This window comes from Solea solea, chromosome 10, assembly GCF_958295425.1.
Source record: "Solea solea chromosome 10, fSolSol10.1, whole genome shotgun sequence".
Taxonomy (NCBI): Eukaryota; Metazoa; Chordata; class Actinopteri; order Pleuronectiformes; family Soleidae; genus Solea; species Solea solea.
In genome coordinates this window covers 4,242,856-4,263,090 of record NC_081143.1, presented here as the reverse complement: position 1 = coordinate 4,263,090, position 20,235 = coordinate 4,242,856, and the positions used below count along the sequence as shown (strand labels likewise).

The following is a 20,235-nucleotide window of genomic DNA, read 5'->3' as shown; positions in this document are numbered from 1 at the left end:
ACACGGCAAGAAGGTCATTGGTTTGGATCGCAGTTCGATCGACACCAGCATTGTTTAGATGTTCTTTAACCACTTTTTTTTATTTACATGGGTTGAGCAGGACCCATAGACCATTCTGAGGCCAATGAGAATTTATTTAATACCCTCTTGGGTGACTCTGCTTGTTATTTGCAAAAATAACTCTTATTTGAATGTCTAGTCTATGTCTATGGGAAAATGAGCCTACTTCTTACTTGATTTATAACACTGGTAAACAGCTCCTTTTAGAAGAGCTAATTGTTTCAATAGCTCTTTTTCAGTGGCACATGATGTTAATTTTGTGAATTATTTTCCACTTAAAAGGAAAATAGACAATAAAGTACGGGACATCTGGGTGGACAACAGTTTGACAGCTGTTATCAATGATTAGGCGCCTGTTGCTGCTGAACCTCTGGTTGGAAATGTCAACATGATGCTGATTCTGGAGGCTTTTGCAATATTATAAGTGAAATTATTTCCAGTTGTCACTTGGCAAGACCCTGATTTCTTTTGTTAAGTAGATGTGTTGACTGTGTTGTAGCATACATATAGACCTAACATTATCCAATGGTAGAATTCTAAATATTGTCAGGACATACTTTAAACTAAAACATCACTAATCAGTCTGCCACAGCTGTTTTCAGTGCTGCAGTGGTTGGCGCTGCTGTTCCTCATTGCAAGAAGGTTCTTGATTTGAATCTCGGTCAGACTCGGCCTTTCTGTGCAGGATCTGCCTCTTCCTGTTTGGTGTTTTAAAGCTTTTGGCACAATGTTGCATGTGTGCCTTCATCTTTCACTCTCTCTTTTTTTTTTTTTTTTTAACACATCTTAGCTATCTACTCAAGCATGAACTCCCTGTGTCCGTGTGGGATTTCAGCATCCTCCTACATTCCTAACACAGATATTGGGGTTAAGTTAATTGGACACTCTAAATTACATATAGGTGTAAATGTGAGCAGAAATTAGAACTGCAACTAACGATTATTTTCAGAATCAGTTAATCTGTCGATTATTTTCACGATTAATCGATTAATTGTTTGGTCCATAAAATGTCAGAAAATCTTAAAAAATGTTGATTGTGTTTGTCAGACCTGGAAATGACGATATTCTCAAATGTCTTGTTTTGTCCACAAACCAAAATGATTCACTTTTAATGATTTCTTTGTTATCCAGAGCAAAGAAATTAAGAACATATTCACATTTAAGAAGCTTAAAAGATCGGAAATCTTGTTTTAATCATGAAAAAAGCTTCAAACCGATCAATCAATTATCAAAATAGTTGTCGATTAATTTAGTAATCGATTAATAATCGATTCATCGATTCATTCTTTCAGCTCTAGCAGAAATAGTTGTTTGTTTTTTGTGTGCTGTTGCTGTGGTAGGCTGGTGACCTATCTGGGTGTACCCCACTCCCCTCACAACAACCAATCAAGAATGAATCATTATTAACTCATACTTACAAACTAAATCAAACAACAGGTCAATCTTATCTTTGTGTGTCTTTTAAGTATGTGGTGTTGTTCTTTCTGCCATAATCTGTCAAACATGCATTCAGGAGAGCAACCTATACATATATCAAAAATAATAATGCAGTAACCCATTAACAATACTGTTAAGACATCAGACTATACCATCACATGTCTATGGAACCAACAGAGAGGTAGCAACCGTTTACAAAGCAGTGGAGGTAAAGGTTGTGTGTCCACACTGGGACCTAACTGGGTTGTCAATTTGTCATCTTCCATCACAGATAAATCATTGCATTCCGCCAAAGTTAAGAAGGATCAGCCGGTAGTTTGTTGTCCCAATGCATCGTCCTACTGTAACATGGCTCTTGCTTGGCCTTTTTGCATGTTAAGACCTACAAATCATACATACTTTACTCTTGTATGCTCAGAAATCCTAACGGTGGCGCAGTATGTTGATATTTACAACTGTGTTGTGTTTAGTGGCTGTTAAGAACTGCTGTTGTTGACCAGAGTTTAAGCATTAACAGAGGAAGCTGCAGTGACACCATTAAGTACAAACTACAGGAAGCAGGTTAGAGTGTGTTGGGGTATACTGGAGACAATTTCCCGATTGTACAATTAGGGCTTCCCCAAGGATCATGTTTTGCTGAAGCATAAACCAAACAAATCCTGGGAAAATGTTGTCTTATCATCAATATATTAAGCAGACAATGGCTTACAGAGGTTATTCTTGGTAAACATGTGGCATTTTCTGTAATAGTCACTTTTTCCCTGAAGGTTTACATTTTTTATGAAGGCTATCTTTCCATCCTCTAAATACTGTAGGAAACCACCATTTCCTTTTGAATAGAGCATTTTCTGTTTTTTGGACCGAGACATCTTTGCTTGATTTTAAAGATAAATTAATTTAGCAACATCTAAGATTAGGAGGTTTCTTGATTAAAAAAATATAGTTTTGATACTAGTTTGATGCTAGTTTTGACTTATTCTCATGTTGAACTAGTAATGTCCTTCTTCCGAGAATCAGGGCAGGCTGGAATTCCTCACTAATGCTTATCTCTTTCCTTTTTCACCTCCTGGATCCAGTTGCTATTTTTACCATGTTGCGCCACAGCACATCTTTCTATTTGTTAACTACTATGCAAACTAAAATTGTAGGCGTGGCTCTATCTAACAAGGAAATTTCTTGTTTACATTAGTCGTGATCAAAACACCTCCTCCTATGTCTTCTCTCTGTAGATGCCTGCAGGAGCGGAGACAACCTACTCTTTAGCAGGAATGTTGTTAATACCAGATAACCAGTTCCAGACTGTAGATACCACAGAAAGATTTTTCTCAAGCAGAAAGCCATGTGTTTGTTTGCACATTGTTTTAATTTTCTCTCAAAATCATTCACTCCAGAACGAGATGATTTCAGTCAGTCAAAGTACGTCTTAAAAACGAAAAGATTTCGTCAAAGCCTGTATGCCGTCTGATGTCTAATGAGGTCCATTTCCTGACTAGCCTTTTCCTTCTTTTGACAATAGCAGCCACCCATCTGGATTGCCAGATACACAATTGTAGTGTTTAAAAAAAATCTTGTATACACGTCAGTTTGTACACTTTGCTCTGATTCAGTGGCTTAATGTGAAAAAGGACAAAAGCAGCTTCTCCTGTTGGACACTAAAGTGCATTTGCTTGGGCTTGTGCATTTGTGATGAATACAGCATGTCACATTTTTGCTATAAAATATACAGTCCTCCCCCAGTTCTTGCTCCTAGTCAGGGTAGTGCATGTATAGTTAATGGGATGTACAATAATTTTGAAGATGATAATAAAAAAGGGATGCTGTCATAATTTTATAAAACGATCAGCAAGTTACACAAAAGGATAAAACAAACACAGTGTTCTTTTGTTTCTCATTACCCGGTCATATGCATGTATGGACGTTCAATTTAATGTAATTTAAAACAGCCTAAATGTTACGTGTCAAACTATAGCTGTTGTCTTGGACCAGTAAATGGAACAACAGCGGTATTCATGTGTTGATCAGTCTACTGCCCATTCAGAGTCGCATCTAATGTTTAACAAGCCTGGCAGGTTATTCATCCGAAGGTATTCTTAGAAAAGCAGCTATTTAAATATCATTCTCTCCACTGCACCGCTTTTTCATCACGAGTTTCATATTGGGAGGACAGCAGCAGTGTGGCACTGATGAGAGTGAATGTGCTGAATAAGATCGGCTGAGACATTTTATAATCTAGATATATTATTCAATAATGAATAAAAACCCCATTTGGGATTCAGATGAACATTTACCACCCATTCATCAATCTCCACATTACACTGCCTATTAAACACAGAAGACACAATTTGGTTGCAGTAAGAAATATTTATATAGTGGATTTGAGTGATCTTTGATCCTGTTTTCCATCAATCAAACAAAATCTAGTCTCTGAGAGGGGGGTAGTGTAGCAACAAGACTAGTTACTGTGAAACTGTAATGATTCACTATATTTGTCAGCTGGGATTGGCACCGGTATCCCCGCGACAGTCATGTAGAGGATAAGGCGGTAGACGATGACTGGTCATTTGCTTGACCTTCCCACCATGTAGATCATGTTTGTTAATACTGAGTCCAGTGTTTCCCAATGACGCACACTTTGATGGTGTAAAGTAATTCCACCGTGAACTTGGATTGCATAGAGTATATATTTCATATATTCTGGTTTATCATGTACAGAATAACACACAAACTTAAAATGTAACTAATAAATAAAAATAAAGTAAGCTTGTCTTGACAATATCTGTATACATGTTGTCATGCCTCTGGTCTTACTGATTTCCGGTTTCAAATGTTTTTGACCTAAATTAGTTGTGTGCCCATTTTTATTTTATTAGATACACCACTGCAGGGTGACCTTTGAATAAATTCATATTCAACAACAGCAGAACCTGATGAAATACATCGTAATGACTTTAGCTGGTTGATTTTACTGGGTTTTAAACCAAATACCCATCACTAGACTTCATCACTACCACTTCATTAAGAAAGATTTCCAACATGTTTTGCCATTTGCATCCATTACACTATTATATGAATGTATTGTACAATGATTGCATTTTCATAGTAATAACAATCTCTCTTAGACCCTTCAAGTTAAACGCCTCATTCTCACTATTTCGCATCACCTTCTCCATCAGAAAATCATTCCACCATCTCCCCACTATTACTGGAGGGATTTGAGTAGGACAGATTATGTGGTTGACCAGACTGGAGCCGTTCCACCATCGTTCATCAGTATGTTGAAAATGTGAGCACTCATCAGCAGTGGAAAGCGCAGGATTAGTTGTTGTCATGTTTTGGGTCACTGTGATAGATGTGTCGGTTTGGGTGTTGTGAAGAGAGGGTCTTGTGGAAGAATAAGCTAAATGGCTTTGGTCTGACAAGATGGCTTCTTAAGAGAGCCAGTTGTGAGAGCCATTGGAAGGACTAGACCAGTGGTGCATGGTGAAAGCATGGTCACTCTAATTTGCTTCACTATTATGTCGCCTTAGTATAAGAATGAATTAAAATCCCAAGTCAAACTGGATTGTTTTTAGTGTCTTTAAGATCCTCCAATATCCTCCGATGATATTGTGTTATTTGTGTACTATATTCTGGTTGTACAGATTAATTCAAAACCATCTGACGAGCTAGACGGGTAGACGTGATCGCAGACTTGTCATGAAAATTCATCTGTTGTTTGATTCTGCTGTCATATCATCTGGACAAATGACTATAGTCAAATGATTCCACCCATAAAGTTAATTGCAGTTCATTAGAGGGAGAACTAACAGATGAACATCAAGTTGGATACACACACACACACACACACACACACCAGTGATGGCTTGACACCATCGGTGTTTTGTTCCTATTAATTTTAGCAGAGTTATTTTAATTATTTCCTCCCCTTTAGTGCAAAGTGGCCATTATTTGTTGCTTCTCTCATCTTCAGCGCCACATGGTTGTCTGCAATGACTTAGAGGTCTGTTTTGTTCAGCTAAGACCTCAAATAGATTTGCTCTTTTAGTAAATCTTCCATTGTTCACAGCCTCTTGCTCCCTGCCACAGTCTGTAGTCTCCATGGTTTTTAATAGTGGGAATGATTTACACTGTAGACTAATGACTCCTCATGTAATTCACAGGCTTTTAATAAAGCTTTGCATGTCTCGGTTTTGGTTCTGTTAAATTGTTGCTCAATGTATGCATCTTCTGAACCATGTATGGATGGAATGACACAGAGCTGAAACAATGAATCGATTAATTTTAAATTAATCGACAACTATTTTGATTATCGATTAATCGGTTTGAAGCTTTTTTCATGATTAAAACAAGATTTCCAATTGTTTAAGCTTCTTAAATGTGAATATTTTTTAAATTTCTTTGCTCTGGACAACAAAGAAATTGTTAAAAGTGAATCATTTTGGTTTTTTAAGGTTTTCTGACATTTTGTGGGCCAAACGCTTAATTGATTAATCGAGAAAATAATCGACAGATGAATTGATTATGAAAATAATCATTAGTTGCAGCTCTATAATTACATATGCCATCAACACCGGAACACCTTTTTTTGTAATTCCAAAATGGTTTGAGGAGATGTTGTTGTGGATGTTAGCATGAAATGAATGCTGAGCCAAGACTCAAGGGTATCATGTAGAATAATGTGTGAGACTGTTGTTCAGATCAACTGTGTATTGACCTGAATGCCACTATCAGCATGCTCACAGTGAAAATGTCAATATGCTAATATTTAGTAGTTGTGAATTAGTAAACTCGAAATTCAAAATCTCCAAGTATGGATGATATTTACTAATTGGCACTAATCACAAGGTAATGGGATAATTTGATGGGTTAATTGCATATAAAGTGCAACAGACAGACGACTCCTCTGCTCACCTAAATTTCCCAAGAACATCTGGACTACAGTGGCCTTCGTATACCAGAGAGGATGTAAACTCTCTTCAATACCTCACTTCATTCGTCCACTCCTCTACTCCCTCTGCTGTATCCCCTGTCTGTGTATTCATCTTCATTCGTGTAGTCAGATTCTGCTAGAATATGTCCGGGCTACTGAAGACTCCGTAAACCAATACCCTGCAAAATAGGGTGTTCTTATCGGCCCAAGTGCTCTCCATATATATTGGCATATCGGCAGAAAGTCCAATGTCGCGCATCACTACTACGAAAACACAGTGAAGTGATTATACACGTATACAAACATTCTTATGGATATTATGTTCATTTCTGCCAATAAACCCTCAACACGCAGTTTCACACTGGACGGGATTAAAGGGCAGTCAAAGCAGAAAAATCCATGATGCAGTTGTCGAGATATTTCACTCAAAACCACGTTAAAAGTTATCTAGAGTCAGAGGTCTTTGTCCTCTGTGGACCAAGAATGTGAATAGAGTCGATGAGATGGATGTCAGTTTAACAGGTGGAAGGAGTATATTGATTGTGAATATTTTTATATACATGTCCTCAATATTATTTACACTTGTTGTAATGAGGTCATATTTGGTAGAAGTAGTTACTCAATGTCAGACATTGTCATAGTTTAATTCCAGTACTCATTTTTTTTTTTCCCACCAAAAGTCATCCTCGCTCCAGCGGTTAAATAAGCTGAAATACAAGTTTAGCTCTGTGTGCCATGTAGCCCCGTCATCCTCCTATGCATGTTCCCCGTAGAGACCTTAGAAGCCTGTTTGGGCTTTGTGTCACGGCCCAGTAGCGGCTTGGCTGCTCAACAATGATTAATTCAGGCAGGCCTCAGGGGAGAACAGCAAGGATAGGTTACCTAGCCACGGATCTGGTGTCTTGCTGCCATAAAGCCAGCGTCTTAATGTCAGCTTTAGCTGCAGAGCTCTCATTGGCTGGAACCGAGGCTGGAGCTGGCAGCCTTCCACACCCGCTCCTAAAATAGAGCAATAAAGACAATTGAACAATTTAAGAAATTGAAATATTGTAATCCTTACAGTACACCAATGGAATCAATTAATATTCTTCTTTCTTCATAATTGAATCGATCTAATATGTTAAGGCTGTTGATCGTATACTACTATTGTGGTAGAACTCAAATAAATGTCACTCTAAATGTCTTTTATTTAAACCTCTGCAGAAGCATCATACAGTGTTCTCTGCACTAGCATTTCCGCCACGCCTTATTCTGTAACCATCACCAACATTAATAAAAGCAGCTGCAGTGTGGTTTCGTATCAGTAGCAGGGCTATAAGTAGATTCACTTGTCCTAAATCAGCACTTCTATCCCTGCATGCGGGCCAGTCTGGCAGGTGTATGTCAGCGTTGTGTAGCATTTCATCCTCCCATTATCTCTATCCTCATGTTTGCTCTGTCCCGTTGGTCAACTGGCTGACGGATGAATGACTCGTGTTCATGTGGCACTCATCATTGTGGCACCCAACATCCATTACTGGCAGACCTTGCTGGCGTCAACTCGGACGTCGGTCTACCTTGCTCTGTGGACAGAGGTGTGATTTATCTGTGACTTGCTGAGTTACACAAAGCAAATGAATCTGGTGGTTTGCCAGTTGGGCACAGGCTAATGGATTTCACAGACATTATTTTTCTTTATTTGAATCCTTTGACTTAATTTAACCTTCTGTGGACCACATTTATGGTGTTTAAACGAGCTATTTTATATTCTATTCTCTATTCAAGGTCACATTCAGTTAATTTTGGTTGCCTTTAAATGACGTCATCCGATTTACTGTCTTTGCCATAACTTTCGGGGCAAACCTTCCTGCAAGATCTGCTGTATGTTGGCATGAATGTTTGATACTACAGTGTGTTGTCATTTGTTTTTTCATTGTATTGTTGGCATTTGTCACATGACTACCTCTAACCGAGTGGTACACAATTCAAATGTGCAGGGGAACCAACTGAGACAACAACACAGCCTTTCCCATGATCCTTCACCACTGTCCGACATGGTGAATCTAGGTCTTTTGCTAATGTTTTGAATTTAATTTTGCAATTTTGTAATTCTGCTTATCTAAAGTAAGGTATAGAAATATAGATTTTATTGTTAAATGGACAAATTTGGCTCTTGGGACTTGATGATGGCCCTGTTCACTTTGTACTCTCACCCAGTGTCAGCTGAGATTGCCTCCAGCTCCCTCTGTGACAGATTAGAATGGATGGATGGTAATTTTTCCTCAATATTTGCTAAATGTACAGATCAGTTCATTAAAAAAACCCAAAAAAAACAGGTTAGTATAATCTTTTACCCTTGGATAAAAGGTTACTGCAGTTAACAGTGACTTTAAATGTTGAAAAAAAGCTGAGGGAAGATGTGTAGACTGACTTTGAGCAAAAGCAATGGATAGAATCATTGCTCTAAAGGTAATACTACATGATAAAATAAATAAACATTTATGAGATGAGGCTAAAGGGAGAATAGGTGAGGCGTTTGTTAGCGTTATCATCACCTCATCCCCTCTCTCTGAGCATTAATAGTGTCACCCCTTCTTCCCTATCTTGTACTCAACACTCATACCCAGGGTTAATCTCTCCTCCATCATTTTAATGGGACAGTATCCATTCCCTGCACCAAATAGTTGTTTTCACACGCAGCCCATGTAATGGTCGGGTATGACAATCTCATTTAGATTTCTTCTTTTGTCCCGTCACACCTCCTTGACTCTCCTTGTGTCAAGATTTACAATATTAATTTGACATGGCATTGTTATTTTTCTTATCTTTTTCTATTAGGCAGGGTTCAATAATAAACATGTCATCACAACTATTATGAGGTGACAAATTTGGACATTTATAGCTCCATACAATTTATTTTCCAACACAAAGACATTACTTCTTCACAATAAGACTCCAGCCTCCAGCTTGTTCAGGGGGTAATGAGGTAGAATAACATGGTGGGATGCATTTACTTTTTTTTTTCCCATTTTTTCATTTTCCATCAACTTCAGCTGGTTTGAAATGCGTCCACAAAAAAAAACCCAAAATTGAGTAAGAATCACTAACTTCATGTAGTATTTGGACTCAATAGTTCAGGTTTCTAGAACTTATCTGTGCATGGGATGGAAGAATGCACAGTGCATGTAGGGGGCGTGGCCTCAATAGCCCTACAATAAGTAGAGTATTATGTGCCTGTGATTGAGGAATAGCATTGATATTCAACTGTATTTAAATCAAATCTGATTGTTTTAGCCAAGATTATGCTACAATATATTATTTACCAACTATATTTAAGTTGCCAACCTTCAATTTTGAAAATTTCCAGTTAATTCACATAAATTCCCATGGAAAGTTTCCACTTTTGGGTTTTGCAACCCTAGTCAGGTTTAAAATAAAATCTTTTGGTAGCTGTGGTATATAAATAAAGACGTATGAATGTTGTATCACCGTATGTCTGCTCTTGAATATCATAAATGAAAATGAATCATAAATGAAAGTAAATCATAACCCAGCTCTGTGTTAGCCAGTCTGCGTCAGCTGCTGTTGGTACTCATCAGCCTCCTTCAGGAACAAAAGAGCTCCAAATACACTCTCCACTGTTGGTGTGTGTGTGTGTCTGAATGTCTCACTTGGTTTCACTGACATGGCTGCTTGCTTTATATTGTCTGCTCTGGTTTTTGTTGTGCTGTCTCGAGTCTTGCTTCAAACCGCCCTGTAGACAGATAAATAGACATGGATAGACTGATGAGGACCTGTGTTGCTCCTATGACCTTTAATCCACTCGGCTAGCAGCAGCTCTGATGCACGATTATTCATCGGTTAAGGAGTGTGCACACACAAAGCAATGTCATGTACATGTGTGCCCTTTTTTAAAGTACAATTCATTGCTCTTCTCAGTATTTTTTGAGTTTATTGACGTGTTCTACTTCTCTGATGATTGACTGAAACTGAACACCCCCCACCATTCACTTACCTCTCTTTGTGTTTGTCCTCCAGTTGGTTGGTGGCCAGTTTGACCTGGAGATGAACTTCATTATCCAGGAGCCGGATAGCATAGTGTGCATGGTGGAGTTGCTGGATAAGTGTGAGCCCACCTGTCAGGCGGAGGTCTGGAGCATTTTCACTGCCGTCCTCAAGAAGAGTGTCCGCAACCTGCAGGCGTGCACAGATGTGGGCCTCATCCAGCAGATTCTCCAGCGTATAGCCACCACAGACAGCATGATCGCAGGTACTGAAAAACATTCCTTGTGGAAAAAGTTGTCCAACTCAACTTTAACTATTATTCTTTATTTAGTTTGAAGGCTGTTTTAAAGCAGCTGGTTTGTGTTGCGCCAATCACTCATGACAGCAAGTACTGCTGACTGAGTGTACATGACATTCACCATCCCCTGTGTGGCTGTCGAGCAAGCAGGAACATCACCTCCAACCTCATCAGTCAGTGTAGTATTACAAATAAAATGGCCACCTTTAAATTTTCCCCTGCACACACACACTTTTAATGTAATAACCTCTGAGTGAGGGTGCAATCATCCTGCTCTTCTCCCCCAGAGTCTCAGTCTAGTTTGTTGCCCATCTGCAAATTAATTTGAATTAGTCCTACAACCTCGGCTCAGTGAACTTTTGCCAGCTAGAACAGAGCTGGCCTGAAGGGTTTGTCCAGTCTAGCAAAGATGAAAGAGCCCAGCAGTGACTCAGCAGCTGAAAGTAATGGTTATATTGGTACTAAAAATTCTTAAAGCATGCAGTGTGTTATTGATTGACGTTTACAGAATTAAATGCATTAAGAATTCTTTGTCCAAACTCACTGCCCTTCACAGAATTTGTCTGATTAATAATTGTGGAGGACAGAACCAAACAACTGAGCTTTTATACTTGAGATGAAAAAAAGGCAGAGAGGTTAAATCAAGTGCGGTGGATTCATGCACTAGTCGTAGATCTGTCATATTCTGCCTCATCGTTCGTCAGTAATAACTACTGAAAGAAACTTCACCATAGCTGTCCTCTCTGTTTTGGTAGCTTTGCATTACTGTAATATTTAAATCTGAAATTGTCTGAAAGGGTCGGGGAGATTAGATTTGTTTCCACCTCACTGTTGATTTTTTGCCCCAAAGTTTTTGCAGAACTACAAAAAATGGGACTGAATAGATCAGTTATTTTTTGATAACCTTCACAACGTTTGACAGAAAGTCAACAAGTACATGACGAACTAAAGCAAACTTTACCTCTAGGTGAAAATGTGGTTTTATATGATGATGTATTTGATCATTTTCAGTGTTTCTGTGTTTAATCCCCACCTTCTGCTGTGTGTCCGTCTTTGCAGACCTGCTTGTGGACACGTTGGGTGTGCTCGCCAGCTACAGCATCACCGTAAAGGAGCTGAAGCTTTTCTTCAGCAAGCTTCAGGGGCAGGAAGGCCAGTGGGTGAGTCGGAGTCATGCCACGCTGATGTGTCTTGGTCGTCTGGGACCCGCAGTGAGGAATGTGCTAGCAACACTTCAGCTGCTGCCTTCCCACACTCTAATAGACAAGATAAATCATGCGAATCCCGACTCCACAGTGGGTTTGGATCCGGAGCAGCATCACATGATCAAAATTAGGTGGTTTGTGAGATTATGCATGAATTTGAAGAGCATATTCACAACAACGATCAAAAAATTGTGAGCCAAAATAAAGGTGTTTGCTCACTGTTGTTTGGCCTGAATGCGGCTATTAGAGAAAAGCCTCAGTGGACGTATGATGTATGACACGTTTACAGAGGATAAGTCACTGCATCCAGGCACAACCAGTGGCACGGGAAGGGAGAGACGGATGAAGGGAAGAATAGAATGAGAGTAACCCATTGATCACTGACACCAATCAAGTTGTCAAGGAAATAGGGCAAGCTGATTTTTTTTTTTGCAACTAGATTTCACGTCCCTCTCCCTCCCTTTTGCCACTGTTCTCATTTTTGTTTTTGGGAAGATGAGCAATGCAGAATGGTATTTTATTTGCTGCTTAAATTTGATTGAAATTGATTTGAAGTGTACAGTGTTTGTGCGTTGTTATTATTGAGATACTGACAGATAGATAGATAGATAGATAGATAGATAGATAGATAGATAGATAGATAGATAGATGGATAGATAGATAGATAGAAATAAGTGAAATGTGTCTTTTAAAACGGCTTCATGAGTAGAAAATGAGTTGTACCTTCTTTAAATCATTTGTTGCTGCAAGTGTGCATCTGTGTGTATGTCTGCTTGGACATTATCACAATCAATTTGTGTTTTTCTCCTCAGCCTCGTCATGCAGTTAAGCTTTTGTCAGTGCTGAAGTACATGGCTCACAGAAATGGCCCCGACTCCTTTTTCAGCTTCCCAGGAAAAAATGCAGCTGTGAGTACAAAGTCACCCCCCATCTGTTCTGTGTAATAAATGTTTCACTGCATGGGCAGAAAAATCTTCCACTCATCTGGACCCCACTATGATCATGTCCCAAAGGTTACATTAAGATATGTTTTCCTTTTGCTTATATAGAGTTTTTTACCCCCAAAAGAAATACCATTGAGAGGCAGAGAAACTCTGTGGTGATCTCTCCTGAATTCCTTTCCTGATAAGCTTCACACATTCTCTTTATTTTTCTACTTGGTTTTTAAAATGTATTTATCCCGCTCACTGAAAAGTGCACTCTTGTTTTATCCTCGTCAGGATGATCTGTATTCTCATACATGAATCCATCATCATGGCTCTGTCATCAGTCCTCGAATGTAAACAGTAACCAAGTCTTTGAGACACAGTTGTTGTATGTAGACGGATAATATGTCATCACATAACATGTACATCCTACCTATTGTGTGTAAATACCACAATAATATAAAATGTGCCCCACTTAATGCTCCAGTAGTTAACGTAAGACCGGGCCTCTTCCTGCTAATGAGATGGGAAAGACTGGGAGCGCATATTCATGCACATTAATTAACGACTACTACATTTCTAACATTTCCTTATTTGCTGTATTTGTTCATATAAACACCAATATAGGTGATCCATTTCTGTGACTTTTATATCTTTTATTTATAACTTTTATTTCTCAGTTGGCCAAATTCCAGGTTTCAGTGTCCTGACTTTTTTTTTCTTCCTTCACTTTTGTGTTAACAGGCGATAGCGCTGCCTCCCATAGCAAAGTGGCCATACCAGAATGGCTTCACATTCCACACGTGGCTCCGCATGGATCCTCTCAACAACATCAATGTAGACAAAGACAAGCCGTACCTCTACTGGTAGGTAACACAGAATAATGTAATCCACTCCTGTAGTCTGTCACACTAAGCCTTTTGTCCCTTTTTGGTTTAAATTTAGTTTTAATCTTCAACGTATGGAAAGCAAAAATACTCAAGGGAGTACTGTCTTGCACGTAAAGTGTTAAAATACAAGGCGAGGTGGTGTTGCACTGGTGTCAACATCCCCTCAGTGATGAATTTTTAACCGTAACTGAGGCTCAAAGTTAAACTGCAAAAGTACAGCACGAAGCCTCCCAGATGAAAAAAATGGTTGTGCTTCTCTTTTCATCTTTCATTTGTCCTCATCCTTTCCTCCCTCTCCGGGGAGCGCGTAAATCAAGCCTTCTGATCAACTTATCTTCAACTAGAAATTAATTTCTGTCAAAAATCTAATTTACGCAACATGATCTGTTTGGGCTTCTGTGAAAATGATAACCAAGCTGGACAGCCTGTGCGCTGCATGAGAGAATCTGTAATGGAAGCTCGTCTTCAGACCCTTTTTTTAAGAGATTAATCCACTAAATCACATGCAGGGGCCCCAACTCGCCAAGACACAGAGTGATGGGAAGAGTCTGGGAAGTTGAGAAATGATTGTTTGCTATCTTCATCCCTTTTTAAAGTGTTAATATGATATATTGGGAAATATATATATGTGTGTGTATGTGTGTATATATATATATATATATATATATATGTATGTATATGTGTATATATTTGTATATGTATATATGTGTGTATATATGTGTATATATGTACATGTATATATATATATATGTTTATGTGTATATATGTATATGTATATACTATATATATATATATCTATATATATATAGATAGATATATATATATATATCTATATATATATACACACACACATATAGATCTATCTATCTATCTATATAACCCATGTTGGCTGTGAATGTTACAAAGAAGTGACTAAAACTGTGCTTTTTGTGCTTTTCCTGTATTTCTTTTCAGTTTCCGCACCAGTAAAGGCCTAGGTTACTCTGCGCACTTTGTGGGCGGCTGTTTGATAGTGACCTCATTAAAATCCAAGGGAAAAGGATTCCAGCACTGTGTAAAATACGACTTCAAACCACAGAAGGTACGAGGGCGACCAAAACAAAACCGGAACATGGGCTCCGGTTTTGTAATCCGGAGGGCAAATGAACTCTTCATTAACTTGAGTAAACAAATCCTGGAAATGGACGACTAAAATCATATATAAGCACAGAGATAATCATTTATATACACAACACGGACACTCAAGACACACAGAATAAATCTAGACCTTGCTCTAAGAAAACATCACATCTCACCCGACTCTGGGGAAAAGTAAAACTAGAAGAAGGAGGAATGAGGGCAATCGGGAGATACTGCTAATACTTTCAGTCCCTTGCAGGCATAGAACACACTGAACATCATTACAGTCGTAGGGAGCCCTTTGCCAGTGGAAAATGGGAAACTTGCTCATTCCCCTGGGCATGAAGGCTCACCACCTTACCTCAACAAACTTAATGAGAACTCAGAACTAATTTTAGTTGATTTTCTTTTTTATTGCATGCTCTACCATGGCCACAAATAACCATTTTACTGTGGCAACAGTGGTAAGATGTTTCACTGTTTGTGGACAAATCTAGAAACTCATGTGTGTGGGACTGTAGCTTGAGGGGATAAGTCGCAGGAAATTGAACAGAATCAGGCTGGCACCTTATATCCAAATGCTGATTTATTGTCGTCTCCACATGTACTGCAGCACTTCTCAGTGTGTGTGTGTGTGTTGTTGTTGCAGTGGTACATGGTGACCCTTGTTCATGTCTACAACCGCTGGAAAAACAGTGAAATCAGCTGCTACGTGAACGGGGAACTGGCTTCCTTTGGAGACATTGCCTGGTTCGTCAACACCAGTGACGTAAGTATCAGGAATGGTGAATGTTTTTAAATTTTGTGATTGTGATTTTTGTTTTCTGTGTATGATATGAATGGAAAAGCCATATGAGTGTTTGCGTACCAAAATGGAGAAGCAGAAGCTTCTCACTCACACCTATCTATGTATATTCTAAAAATGTTTAAGGGCTTAGAGGGGAAACATTCTTACATCCTTTGGCATAGATAGCATAGTGAAAAATGTCATATACAGTATGCACTTTTCACACATCACCATATGAGCGTTCTCTCTCAGGGTCTTTAGGATTGCTTTCTGTCACACTGAGATATGAGCTTCTTAAATCACATTTTGCTCAGGACTGAAATGGCCTCTGCTGTGTTGTATAATCCTCTAGCTGTATCAGAATGACAGAAAGCAAATTAGCTGCTTGATTGAGACGTGGCCTCCACACCATGATGCGAGAAGGACAGACTGTTATCACATTAGTTATACTATGCTCGTAGTTTGAGGCCGTTTCCATTTATAGCCGATTTTTGCCTTTGTTGTTATTTTTGGTCTTGTTTGTCTCCTCTCCTTTCTTTCTTCCTTCCTTCCCTCCCTACTTCCTACCTCTTTTCCTTCCTTCTTTTCATCTGTATCTGTGCTTTGTGTTGTTATTAAATTATGCCTCCTAACCCCCCCGCAGACGTTTGACAAGTGTTTCCTGGGATCGTCCGAGACGGCAGATGCCAACCGTGTGTTCTGTGGGCAGATGGGATCGGTTTACCTGTTTGGAGAGGCTCTCAGTCCTGCTCAGATCCTGGCCATCTATCAGCTGGGTCCAGGTTACCAGGTTGGAAAGCACAAAACCCAACATATTTGCAAAGACATTTAATGTTTTTTGTAAATGTCAAATGTCGATGGCTAAAATTCTCTTTTTATGCAGTTAAAATCTGGGACGATTTTTTATTTGTGACCTTCCTTTTTCTAACGCTTTCGTTCTCCATCCTTTCCAGGGCACGTTCAAGCACAAAGCTGAGAGTGACCTGCTGTTTGCAGAGCATCATAAGACCTTACTGTATGACGGCAAACTGTCCTCTAGTATCGCCTTCACCTACAACCCCCGCGCCACAGATGCTCAGCTCTGCCTCGAGTCCTCCCCTAAGGACAACCTCTCCATTTTTGTCCATTCCCCTCATGCACTCATGCTTCAGGTAAGATGCCTTCCAGTCCCCTTGGAGTGGGTATAGCTATTGCTGGGCTTTGCCATTATTACGTAACTTAAAGCAGAAACCATATGCTGCGCCAACATTAAAGCAATCATCATTCACCACCTGGATGTCTGCTCAACCCCCTCACTGTGCCATATGTGCCACTCTTGACTTTTTTCCTCCATAATGAAAGTGGCTCACTTTGCAGCTTTTTATTTTAGTAGCCTAATGAGGGAAGAGGTGCAAATGTGTTGAGCTAGTCCTAGAAAAAAACCGCCATTCTGCTGCTCTAATTGTGAAATTAGCTTTCTCTGGCTCCGAGATGTCCTTTGGAACTACTTACAAGAAAATGTTCTGTTAGAGGTATGGTGAAATTCTGTTAGCTGCTAAGATATACATGCACCAAGAGAGATTTCTCTTTTCTCACTCGCTTGGAGTTTTCTTTTCTCAAGCTCTGACTGAGTCTGCTCCCATCGCTGAAAATGCTTTGCTTCCTTTGGGAGGGGAGGCTTCTCCTGCCACACGGTCCTATAGAAGAGCTGTTGTGTCCATTGCAGTAAAAGAAAACACTGACACCAGTTTATGCACCAGATTGCACAATAGTAAGAGGAAAAAAAAGAAATGTCAGTCACGCGTCATCTTCTTGTTCTTTATGAATAATGAATCAACAAAGGAAGCAAAATAAAAGAGGTGCTTCAGCTTAACCAATCAGCTTTGAGAACCTTTAATTATTTTCAAGTATGAGCATTTCTACAAAGTGAAGTAATAATGGAAGCCGTTGTTACCATGGTGCAAGATAATGACCTGCAAATGGTCATTGAGAAAAAAGTGGCAGTATTTCACACAGTATACTTCATTTTTCAAATATTGTAAGTCCTCTGCATTTTATTCTCTTCATAATATGTGACCATGCAGCTATTTTCAAATATAGAGTAACTGCTATTTATACATAATAATGTAGCTATATGCATTTTTTTTGTTTTTTCTTTCAGGACGTGAAGGCTGTGGTGACTCACTCTGTCCAGAGTGGTATACACTCGATTGGCGGCGTGCAGGTCCTCTTTCCTTTGTTTGCACAGTTGGATTATCGCCAGCCTTCCAGCCTTGAGCTGGACACTTCTGTCTGGTAACCACACACACACAGAAACATGTGTAGTTATGAATTTCATATCACAATAACATAATATATAAAATATGACTATATACTTCTACTTATAGCTGCTTGTTTCATGGCCGTGAAGTGGCACAATTGATGAATAACAGTTGCAGTCTTCCTTTTTAGGAAATATATATATATTATACAAAGGAGATACTGAACATTTGACAATTTAAACGTGTTTCAGACACTGTTTACCTATTTTTCACACCATAATACACCACAATATTTGCTCTTCTGAATTAATGTTTCCCTGAAATAAGGATCAATGACATCTGAAACCATTGGTACTCACACAACTTGTTCTAAATGTCTTCATTTTTCGGTGCAGTACTGCCGGGTTTACGTACCACAGTATCATAGGTTATTTTATGTGTTTCTGACGTTCACTTACGACTGAGTGTAAAACCTGCAGGCCCATCTTTCTTATAAATTGCACCGTTGTTGTATCTGCTGCCCTCAAGGTGATGCTGACTTTAATCTGCTCTCCCAGCATCATGTGTACATGACACCCTCATTCAGTCACTTTTAATGTCGGATATGCTCTTCACAGTCGGAGCCTCGTCAGCAGCTTACATAGATTATTGTCACTGTCTAACGCACAGTCTCTCTGTCTGTTAGCTGCACTTTGCTGTCCTTTGTGATGGAGCTGTTGAAGAACTCGGTGGCGATGCAAGAACAGGTCCTGGCCTGTAAAGGCTTCCTCGTCATTGGCTACACTTTGGAGAAGGTGAGACAAACACAGATCGGTTCAGCGGCAGCAGAAATACACATGAGAGCCATCACGCTGTTCCAGTAGCTGCAATTATAATGAACCCAGCGCAGTAATAAGGCTGCTCTTGATTCCCACAGCACCGCAAACACCAGCACAGACGCACACACCAACACTTAACATGAGACAGACTTTGTTTTTCCCTCAGCTGTGTTTAGAGGTCACAGCTGGCTTGTGTGCTTGTTAGGCAGAAGGGGGGGCTCCTCCTCATCTTTCTCTGCATGTGTCCTTTCCCTCCCTTTTCTGTGTTGCACTTCATTCACCACTTGTTTTCCTTTTGTGTGTCTTCACTCCTTTCGCTGACACAACACCCGCTCCTCTTTTCCACCACATACATTCTGGCAGATGCTCAGATTCACTGATCCGCTGTCTGTGCTTTAGTCTTCCAAGGTGCATGTGACGCGGCCCGTCCTGGACATTGTGCTGGCCTTTTCCAGATACCTTAGCAACCTGCAAAATGGCATCTTGCTGCTCAAGCAGCTGTGTGACCACATTCTGTTTAACCCCGTCATCTGGATCCACGCCCCTGCCAAGGTAATGGAAACACACACACACACTTACACAACATTTTTGATAAATTAATTACAACATAACTGTGTGTTTATTACTTGAAACGTATGCAAACCTACGTCTGTGAGACTACGCTTGTGCATCCTTGCAAGCACTCACACAAACTTTAACAGTCCTAATCCACTTCCTCCCCTGCCTTACTATTTATTACAATATTTTGAGTCAGTTCAAAGTTCAAGGTGATTCCTTCACCTCTTCTCCTAGAGGAGCAAACAGCTAGAGCTCGCAACAAAAAACTAAGTTGTTCCACTCAAACTATTATGTCTTCATGTGTTTTCCTTTGTCTTTTTCCAGGTGCAACTGACTCTCTACACTTACCTGGCGACAGAGTTCATCAGCACAGTGACCATCTACAATGCCATTCGCAGAGTGGGCACTGTGCTCCAGGTCATGCATACACTGAAGTACTACTACTGGGTTGTCAACCCACATGACCGCAGTGGGGTCATTCCCAAAGGCCTAGGTGAGAGCAAACGTGCATTTCAAGAACATCCTGTCAGCACTGTAAATTCCTTATTGCACAGAGTCGACTCTGCTTTCACTTATGTATGGTTTTCTACTCTCCTTCTTGCATTGTATTTACATAAAAGGCGGAGTTCAGCATAAATAAAAAAAAAAAGTCTCATATCTTATGGTTCCTGAGCCTTTGCTCATTAATTGGTGTTTTTCAGATGGTCCGAGGCCAAACCACAAGGAGATCCTGTCTCTGCGAGCGTTTCTGCTGCTGTTTGTCAAACAACTCATCATGAAGGTAAGCTCATGTGCACAAAAGGCAGACTCCCTCATCCCCACTCGTCATAAAAATACAAATAAAACCGTATTGATTCATTTTAGAAAGTGGCACATTTAGATGCCTGTATGATGTGCATTCATCGATCCTCCAGTGATATTTGTTTCATACGTTCTGATGGCTGATAGCACCAGTGTAATGCACCATGCTTTTAAGAGCCTGC

At 39.7% G+C, this 20,235-nt stretch overlaps 1 protein-coding gene across 10 annotated transcripts in view; it reads left to right on the top strand.

Annotated features, from left to right (window-relative positions):
• The window catches only part of lrba (LPS responsive beige-like anchor protein), a 165,948-nt gene that overhangs the window by 11,193 nt on the left and 134,520 nt on the right, over positions 1-20,235 (top strand). For all 10 annotated transcript variants that reach the window (XM_058641137.1, XM_058641128.1, XM_058641130.1 and 7 more), the window contains exons 2-14: positions 10,445-10,676; positions 11,769-11,869; positions 12,727-12,822; positions 13,585-13,706; positions 14,685-14,811; positions 15,499-15,618; positions 16,280-16,426; positions 16,590-16,787; positions 17,777-17,910; positions 18,562-18,670; positions 19,094-19,246; positions 19,577-19,745; positions 19,954-20,033. In XM_058641137.1, coding sequence (XP_058497120.1) covers positions 10,445-10,676; positions 11,769-11,869; positions 12,727-12,822; positions 13,585-13,706; positions 14,685-14,811; positions 15,499-15,618; positions 16,280-16,426; positions 16,590-16,787; positions 17,777-17,910; positions 18,562-18,670; positions 19,094-19,246; positions 19,577-19,745; positions 19,954-20,033 — 1,788 coding nt within the window. The remainder of the gene's footprint in view (positions 1-10,444; positions 10,677-11,768; positions 11,870-12,726; positions 12,823-13,584; positions 13,707-14,684; positions 14,812-15,498; positions 15,619-16,279; positions 16,427-16,589; positions 16,788-17,776; positions 17,911-18,561; positions 18,671-19,093; positions 19,247-19,576; positions 19,746-19,953; positions 20,034-20,235) is intronic.